Here is a 10,109-nt window from a genome sequence, read left to right as displayed (position 1 = left end):
TCTCCTCGGCCGCACTGGCCTCTGTCAGCCCCGCAAGCTCCCACCGCGCGCCCTCAAAAACCAAGGTGGCCCTCACTCAGCAGCCATGTCTGCGGGCCTTTCCCTCCGCTGTCCTCTTCTCCCTTGGGGTTGCTCTGCTTGGGCGAAACAAAACAAAATAAAAACGTCCCTTTGCTGTATTTAGGCCAGCCCAAAGCAGCCTGCGGAACGAGGGCCCAGGGAGAATAGAAAGGAGAGCGGGAGGGGAATCTCGGCCGCTGTCATGGCCGTCGAGGCCTCCTGGGGCATGGCACTGGGGCGTCCTACCCCAAAATGTGCAAAATACCTGAAAGATACCTCAAAACACTCAAAAATACACCTGCTCCCATGCTCTCTGCTGCATTGGCCTGAGGCTAGCAGCATTTGCCACTGAAAAACACAAAATAAATCAATTTTTTTCCTCAGAAACCATGAGGCCTTGGGTGGACGCTCCTGTAATGGCCCCGTGTTGCCCCACACTGTTTCATCTTCCCCTCATTTTCCAGCCAGCCGAATGACAATAAACGGTGTCATTTTGATATGATGTATTTATATTTACATGGTACATTTTAAAGCAATAGCTACACTGATCATACATATTAGAAACAATAAAAAAAGAAGTTAAGAACTAAAATGTACATCATACACTTGTATATATATATTTTTTTTTTTTTTACACAGAGGTAAAAAGGTTTATAAAAATCAATACAACAGGGTTTTAACTTTTAGTATATAGATACAATAATGATGAGGCTTCAGGCACTTTAATTTGTTAACGTGAGCAATAGCTTGGAAAAAAAACCAACCCAACCAAACAAAAAACTTTCCAGAACAGAGAAAAAAAAATAATTTGGTTAATGTTTCGTTACCAGAAATACAAAAATAAAATCTGAATAATTTCTCTCAAATGATTGATGTCAGTATTGCAAAGCTGACTGGGAGAATGCTACACACTGTTCAGCAGCAGTGTGGAAATTAAGGAGAAATATTTACAAAAAACCCACCTATTTCTATCATTGTGCCCTTACACCACTGCCTTCACAAACCAAATGACACACGCAGCAAAATCTACAAGTATTACAAAAACCCAAGAGAACAGGGAGGAAGGGAAGCAAATAAAAAATAAAAAAAAAGAGGGATTTAAAAACAAAACCAACAAAAACCCAACAACTTTCATATTTCCAGACATACAGAAAGGCTTGGAGTATGTCTATTTTACTTAAATAAATAGGGGCACTTCAAGACCGGACAAAAAGCTGTAAGATCTTTTTGTAGTGTTGTGCTTTATAGAGAGAAGATCTTACAGATGTTTGTTTACATGAAACAACTTTGAGAACAGAAATTAAAGGAAAAGGTTGTTCCATTGATTTTTTTTTCGAGGCTGGCTTGATGTTTACTAGACACCATTGAGAGATTTGTCAACTGCTATTAGGCACAAAATATCTATATTTCATTCAGCAAACCCAGACATCACCCAGAGTGTAATACTCCATCCCTTTTCCATTATCATTCCTCTTTTTTTCCCCACAACCAAAAAATCCCCAGCAACTGCTACGAATTAAACCTACCAAACTCTATAGTGTATAAGCACATTGCATACTTGATTCATGGTTGACTAAAAAGCTGTGATTAACTCTCAGAGGAAGTGTTGGGACATTCCACCAAGAAAGAATGGCAAGCGTTCCTTTTACATTTATTTGGCAAATTAATTAAAAAAAAAAAAAAAGAAAAAAAAACTCCTCTTTTAAGACTGATGTCAATGTGCAATAGAGGGAGGGAAAGGACATGCGCCCACTGGCAATTTACTGCAGAAAGAAATTATGGCAGGAACAGCAGTGCCAGCTTTGACAAGCCAATCCCTAGCTGCCTCAAAGTATTCAGATTGTACTATGCTAGTTAGAATTCACTGCGCTAAATAATTTTTTTTTAATAAAAATTATTTGGCTATTCCTTGTAATATATTAGAAAAATACTCTTTTTCCAAGCTAATTACAAGCCTTGTACACAAGACAACATGACATTAAAAAAAAAAAAAGAAAAAATTAAAGTAATCTTATCCTGCTGTATGCACCTTATACATCCACTTGACAAACCTGGGTGGTGAACTGGGGAGGGAAAAGCCAGGGAGACGCTTCAGTCTGGCTCCTGCGAAGACTCACATGTTTAATCCTACACACAGACTCACAGAAATGCCGGTTGCACGCACAATACGTCAAGACGTATGTAAGCATCTGGAGGACTAGGACCGCAGGTCAGGAAATGGAAGTGGTGGTCAACATCCTGGCTCTTGATTTTAAATATCTGTTTAGATTGCTAAACGTAGCTTCTACCGTGGACGCATATGTTCTCATGCTCATGTATTGTACAGAAAACAAACAAACAAACACGATTTTCCATATAACCCACCACTTAATGCAGCATTTCCCCAGAATTGCCATAATAGTGCTTTTGACATTGCATTGTTAGTAATTCTTTGCATAACAACGATTTTCCTCATCTAGAACCTTAGTGTTTTATTCACAGATCATTACATGGCTGGCTAATGAAGTTCCCTTTCTTTGGGGTAGTACTCTGAAAACACAGTTTTATTTTTCCAATGTTATTTAGGGAAAAAAGAAAACCCTAAAATTGAAGTTTCCCTTTCCAGTAGTGGTCTGAAATGATTACAGGTAAAGAGAACTACCAGATTCTCAATGGTTATGTGACGATGGTAACCGAGCCTTGCTTTCTGTTCACAGAGATTTGCGAACAGAGAAATAATTTGTTTGCTGAAGGAAATGACGATGGACTCTAGAAGAGAAACTGCAGCTTAGATGGCTATTTTGGCTTTGGAAAACAGAACAAAAAAAAAACCAAAGAAAACCAGCAACAGAAATACTGTGTTGTGGTACAAGTTTGTTACTAGCACACCTTCTATACACACACAATAACTTGACGGCAAGTTAAAATACCTTCCAAGTGAGATTTCATTCACTATACCACCCCGTTTCTAGAAATGCCAAAGCTTGCCGACGCGTTGATGGTACCACACAAGCCGAGGCAAGACAGACACAACCTGGAGATGTTCTACAATCCACCACCATTTGAAGCAGTTCTTTTCTCAAACTCATTTTAACTGAAAAAAAAAAAAAAAGAAAACAACCCAAAACATGTACAAGACAGTCTGTTTTGATTACAGATTAATAATACAAAAGTCTATGCTGTAGGTTAGTTAGTTAGAACACTTGATGAGCAAATCAATGCAGAGTGAGGCCCAGATGACCACATGTGAAGTGATCCGAACTGGCGGTTTCTGGATGCTGCTGGGCACAGTGGCTGCATCAAAATAAGTGATCTCAATGCTCCAAAACCAACGTGTTCCTCGAACTACAGGAAAAACATAACACTTTGAATGCATCTGTAGTCATCCAGCAGCTTTGTGTTTTCCACCACAGCACCTGCACATGACCCCACAGTGGTAACAAGCCCGAAGCGGCAAGTAACAGCACATACAGGGAGCAATGAAAGACAAGGCAATAAGGGCCATCCACCGGAGGCAAAACATTTCATCACTGGTGTCGCACGAGCAAGGATCTGTATAGTCTCCTTCTGGATCAGACATACAGTGATAGAGCATAGTGTCTGCGCACCACATACAGCTCACTCGATGGATGCAAGTCTTGACGCGGTCTGGAGCATCCTGGCATTGACCCCGTTTGTTCTCCTCGTGGTTGAACATGTCCCTGCAGTACACGCACCGTGACCTCTCACCATCTTCCTTCCGCTTGGGCTTGAATTTGACAGGTTGAGTCTTTATCACAGCACCCTTGATATCTTCACCCAGGTCAAAGTCCGAGTTGTCTACATAAGGATAAGTGTATTCATGTTTTGAGGCCTCACTTTTGGCAAAACGTACATAGGAGTCCATGTCATCAGGATCAAAGTTCTTTCCTCTTGCTGGGGCATGGCGATAGTCCTCGTATCCAGTCATCCAAATCTTTTCCCGAGGATTGATGCGCACTATCTCCTCATCATCGTCTGGAAAGTTGACGTGCCGGTAGGATCGTGCTACTGACTGTGGAAGCAGGGACAGAGATGGGAGAGTGAGAAACGATAAATAAGCTCGCTTCGCTATCACTAATCACTGTCTCCTTGCTTAGTGACCCACCACAGAGTTTCAGCCTTTGGTTCAGGACGTGCCACAGACCTACAAGGGTCTGTGTGCGCATGGTACAACATAATCACAGGTTTAAATCAACTTCTTTGTTTTCTTTGTTATAACTGGAAGCCATTTAAAGCTAACTGAAGGGTAAAGAAGGGGAAAAAGAAGGGTGGAACAAGTCTTTCAGGGGTGTGGGGGGAAAACCGAACACCAGTCTCAGCTACAGCAGACAAAGCCCTTCAGGTGGCAACACTGAGAAGAAACCTTACTTGTTCTAGATGGTAGTGGTCAGAGCTATAATGGTCGTGAAGGTGTCCACGAGTGCAAATTCTTCGATGTTCGCAGGATGCAGGAGAAGCCAGAGTTCGCATAGGCTGTTCCCTTTTTTGAGAGGAGTTAGAGGAGCTATCTGTAGCATTCTGTTTTAAATGGAAACCAGGGAAAAAAATCGTCATACATTCAGCTGTTACTGCACATGGTATTAAAAGAGATGTTTTAACATTCATTGACTTTGCGCACACCTGCAATACTGGCAACACCTTACAGCAGGCAGTTTCATAAAGTTTCACATAAAATACTTGAAAGAGGCAAATCTGTTGCCAGGCCATAAATGCTGTCGCCACACGCATGGAAAAATAACACGCCACAGGCGACGCATGACATGTTCACCAGCACCACTCGTGTTCGCTTGGCATGTTATTTGTTATACTGGGCATTGCAGGATGATGAACATTCACACTAGAACCCACCTCTAAAGAATGAAGGTAAACTCCGTGAAATGAAACCATCGTGTAAGTCCTGCGGGCAGACTCAGAGCATCTGTGTGCCCAGGCTGTACTCCACTAGTTACACAGGCTATAAAAATACCGGCAATTTTATTAACCTGCAGGCATCGCATTAAGCCAAAAACTCCTTTGCATGTCCTTCTCCAAACACTCACCAAATTCCAGTTCATCATGGGCTACTTGAATAATCAGTTTTCCTTTAAAGACTTTAGGGCGGTTTTCTTGCTTTGTCATTGATCTCTAATGTGCAATGAATGTTACTTGTGTTTTTATACATTTCTGGCTCACAGTGAGCACTTTTTAAAAGTTAATTAGTTACATCAATTATATAGCAACGATCATGAAAGGGTGAAATATCACGCAATAACATGCTGTTGCCAATACCTGCAGCTTCTTAATATACTTATTTCTTCTACTGGAGAAATACACAGTGGGGTACCAGTCTTAGCCATCCTCTCTCCACAACCCTTCCTTGGTTAAAATAGTCTCCATAATACAATATTAGTGCTTTGAAGGAAGAAAAATCTCCATCTCCCTCCAACTAACAACCCACACTACAGCTATGCTGAGTCCAAGGGAGAGGTTTCCATTTGCCACAACAGTCAGCTAGAGACACAACCTCAACAGGGGAGAAAGGTTATATCAGCAGAGGAAGCAGACTGGTTTTACCTGAAAAACCTTCTCTCCTTGTCAAGAATGCACTCTATAAATATTATTTTCCAATGACTCGTACCAGATGCATCTCTTACTCCAAGAATGCTCACTGTGGAGATTTGTTTATGCTGAAAACAACACTCTGCAAGCCTGTCCAAAGGTGAGCACCCCTTAAAGCATTAGAACACAAAAGAGATGTTGATCCTTAAGTGTAGCACTTAAAGGCACTGAACTCCCAACTTACTTTGTAGAAAGCAAACACACAGATCCGTTTGCAGTGTGATGTAAAGCCAGGCTGGGTTATCTGAGAGCTACAACAGGCAGGATGAGTTTTTTATTAACAAGCACCTAGAAGCAGAACAACTCTTAAGATAGTTAAAAACACCTCTAAAATATAACTTCAGTGATATTCAGGCTCTTTTTAAAAAGTGGTTTGATCAGCCCAGTCTTAATCATTTATTAGACAAAAGCAGCTGAAATCTGGGGTTTAAATCCTTCAGAGCTAATTCTTGTGTCTCTAACTTTAGGTCCTACAATATCTAGCACATTTTGGGGACATTTCAAAAGAAAATTAGCAGCTGCTACAAGCAAGTAATTAATAATATTAAGCTTCCAACCTATTTGGAAAACCTGAGAAGAGCTGGATGTAGTTACAACAGTTGCCTCGTACAAGCACCTTTTTGCAGCACTGTATGCAGTGCAGACCCAGATGCCGAGCTGTAATTTAAGCTTCTCAGAACAACAACAGAAAGGCACACACCCCATAGTCTGGGCAGCCTTAGTCTCTAGCATGCTCTCAAAGTTAAACTTTGACTGGCATGACCTGAAAAGGAGGCAGAGCCTTAACATGGTGCTGTGCCACCCAGCAGAACCCTTTGCCTTTAGTGGAACCGCGGCCAAGCCCTGCTGGGACAAGCCTTTCGTGGACACGCTCTGAAAACACCGTGGGTGCTCATGGTCAAAACAGCGAAGCCTGGGAAAATCACCAAACTGGTAGAGGTTGCACACACCAGCCTATTACCCCCTCGCCCTCCTAGATGAGAGTAAAAATCTCAAACTGGATATAACTACTAGATAATCTCAGCGGGGCAGCTGGGAGCTATAACCAGCCCTCCATGCAGTGCGCTGTTTGCTGCCTCCCAGGGAGGCAGGATTTCTGCAAGAGGCAATTGGAAAAGAGGCTGCAGGGATTTTTATCTTGCCTGATTCTTATCTGCCCATGCCTTCCTCCACACCTTACCCTCCTCCAGACCCGGCAGGGCAACCGAGCCTCTCCTCCACATGTGTTGACATGGCTACAAAACCTGTTTGCAGCATACCACAGAGGCTGTGGCTCTGGCCTCTGCTTTCACCTTATTAAAAGTTGCTGCATTTCCACGTTCAGTGTCCTCAGATTAGAGGGGCAGTGTGCCAACACAAACACTTACTCTAAAGCGCCCAGAAAGGGAGAACGGGAGCTATCCCAGACCAGGTCTCTGCTTGCCTGTCCATAAAAAAGTTCACGCTGCCTCCTGGTTGGTGATGCTAAAGGCAACTGGTTGACAAATGCAGTGTCCGCAGGGTTACCTTGGTGACCATCGGCTGGGATAAGCACCCTTGCTTTCCAACAAGGTCCCCATCAAAGCTTCAAACTTCTCTAAGAGAAGAAAGAAGGCTCTTGACACACAGGAATGAATGAAAACTGGGGGAAAAAAGGTAGATAATATCATGGGCCCAAGCAGAAGGTCACCAGTGAATCCCACAGGCTCCTAACCTGTACTGGTGAGCGTACTCATCGATGATCTGAAGAGAGAGGTGAACAAAATGACACAGTTTTCAGATGAAACTTAAGTTATTTAAGATAGTAAAAATGAAAACTGCCCCAGAAAACATGCTTAAGAACCTCATAATGCTAAGAGGTTGGATGCTTAACTAAAAAAATAACCCCTAAAGTGCAAAGTGATCAAAACACCTTCATCTGCCATGTACAATGATGCACTCTGAGCCAACTATCGCTGCTCAGGAAGGAGGTCTTGGGGTTAAAACAGACAGACCCGTGACACTGTCAGTTTGATGGCTCAGTTCCACCCTGTGTCAACAAGGGTATTTCCACCCAGCTCACAGAGGACAATGGAGAATATGGGATGGTTTCTCAACAACACTTAACTAAATCGCCTGGGTGTCTCCAGCCTGGAAAAGAGATGATGGAAAGCACCATGAAAATGGCAAGGGAAAAAGTCAGTATTCCCATGGGAATGCGAGTACGAAAAGATAATTAGTCTTCTGGTGTCCTTCAGAAGAGAAGATGGTGAGGCTTTCACTGGAACAGGCTCAGATAAGGTTTAAAGAGAAGGAGGTACTTCTGACAAGGCCCATAGTTAAAAAGTGGTTTGAGAAGCCACATGGAAACCCTCAGAACACAGTAAGTGACTAAGGATCAAAGACACGATGATGCTCGGGCCTTCAACAGCATACTGTTCCCTCAGTACCACTCCACTGGGACTGAACCTGGACTTGGTGACTGGCAAAAATCAGGCACGTTCTCAAAGAAAAGGCACTCTCATCTTCAGCCAAGTGCCATCATGAACATATGATGGCAAGACAGTGATGGAAGCGGGGAACAACTTCCATTCCCGACAACGTGGCTGGGTCTTCGCTAGGATTTTCTACCACCAGCATAGCAGTGATATTTTGGGAGGCTGGTGGAGCAGAGGTTTGTTGCAGGTCACCCAAATGCTACACACTTGCCTACAGGAATACATCTACAAAGGACGTGGCCCCCAGAGCCACACTACTTCACCGATGGAAAAACATGTCCCAAACCATTGAGACACCAGTCTGCCAGAGAAACGCTATCTTCCTCTAAAGCCTGTTGAAACCAACCCAGTTCCAGTATTTGTTTTTGAGGGGAAACTACTGAAAACATGCCTAGTAACCACATAAGAGAAACAAACCCAAATCTGAAGTTGTTGGAACAGAGAGTCCGGTAAGAAACTCCGTTTCAACACGCCCGCAACGCTCAATTGGAGATATTTGTGCTGCACATACTAGAACTTTGAGACTGCTATGGCCGTCACGAAGTCTTGTGGTTTCACTGCTCAGATAACAAAATCATTAATCATGAACCATAATAGTAATTTTATAAAACCCATGCTACACATTTCCTTTTGCAAGCAAGCTGTACACATCTGAGCGAACACACGTACCGCATGTTTGATATGGCTGCTTTGAGAAACAACACCAGGCTTGTACATGCAAATGATTGCACTGTGATCATTTAAACATTTTTTATTAAAACAAAAGTGCCCCCCAGTTTCCCCCTCAGACTTTCAGAAGTGACTTGTTAAATTAAAAACCTCTAGTCATTAATAAAGAAGATCATGTTAATCATTTACTACTGTTTACTTCTAATTGAAATGGATTTGTTACACAAGAACAGCTGGCTAATCCAGTGCCAAAGTAATATTCTGAGATAAGCATCTATCATAAAAATGAATGAGAAAAAGAAGTCTTCTCCTGCTCCTGAAAATGGTCTGATCACCTTGGCTCTAATGGCTTTACAGAATAGTTTCACCCTGTGTGACGTAATATTCAAGGGTGAATACAAAAGAGAAGAAAGATTCATCTCAGAACTGTGAACCAATACAATCTGCAGCAGTTTACCAGTTGCTGGAAGGAAATTATAGAGCTCTATCACTTGTAACTTCCAAAAGTGCTCTCAGCCGGCTAAGGCATTTACAAGATTGGTGTCAAAAATACTTGTTGGTCAAGCAAGACTCCCTCCCACGCCATCAAGATTTTAATGGTTACAGGAGGCACGGAGGGCAAGGGGGCATAAAAGTATCAAGAAGTTGAATGAGTAGTTTTGCAAGTAATGGTCCTAAAGGAATCAAAAACCTCTGCCAGCCTGGCCTTTGAAAAGCGCAAGCCCTCTACAAGCCAACTTGGTCTCTACTGCCACAATCCACGTTGCTCATCTCCCCCGCCATGCAAACCTTCTCACTGTGTCACCTGTATCTGAGGGGACTGCTGATGTGCAGCATGGAAATGCAACACTTTGTGGGGGCTCCAGGTCCTGTCTTTACCAAGGCAGCCTTCTTCAACAGCCAAACCTCCCGTAGCACCTCCTGTGTTTACTTTGGGAAGCCTGGACATAGAATCATTGTGGTTGGAAGAGACCCTCAAGATCATAAAGTCCAACCATAACCAAACTCTGGCACTAACACATGTCCCTAAGAACCTCATCTACGTGTCTTTTAAACACCTCCAGAGATGGTGACTCCACCACTTCCCTGGGCAGCCTGTTCCAGTGCTTGACAACCCTTTCTGTGAAGAATTTTTTCCTAATATCCAATCTAAACCCCCCCGGTACAACTTGAGGCCATTTCCTCTCATTCTATCACTTGCTACTTGGGAGAAGAGACCAACACCCTCCATGCTACAACCTCCTTTCAGGCAGTTGTAGACAGCGATAAGGTCTCTCCTCAGCCTCCTTTTGTTCAGGCTGCACAGCCCCAGTTCCCTCGGCTGCT

The 10,109-nt window shown here is 43.0% G+C and overlaps 1 protein-coding gene across 1 annotated transcript in view; it reads right to left on the bottom strand.

Annotated features, from left to right (window-relative positions):
- Positions 1–548: 548 nt before the first annotated feature.
- SPRED2 (sprouty related EVH1 domain containing 2) overlaps positions 549–10,109 on the bottom strand; it is a 66,316-nt gene continuing 56,755 nt past the window's right edge. Inside the window, exons 5-6 of the mRNA XM_065835381.2 lie at positions 4,429–4,578; positions 549–4,072 (exon numbers count right to left, since the gene is read on the bottom strand). Of these exons, the coding sequence (XP_065691453.1) occupies positions 3,422–4,072; positions 4,429–4,578 (801 nt within the window). The 3' untranslated portion in view covers positions 549–3,421. The remainder of the gene's footprint in view (positions 4,073–4,428; positions 4,579–10,109) is intronic.

This window comes from Patagioenas fasciata, chromosome 3 (genome assembly GCF_037038585.1).
Source record: "Patagioenas fasciata isolate bPatFas1 chromosome 3, bPatFas1.hap1, whole genome shotgun sequence".
NCBI classification, from domain to species: domain Eukaryota; kingdom Metazoa; phylum Chordata; class Aves; order Columbiformes; family Columbidae; genus Patagioenas; species Patagioenas fasciata.
Note: the sequence above shows the minus strand (reverse complement) of the source record. Positions and strands in the feature narration are given on the sequence as shown.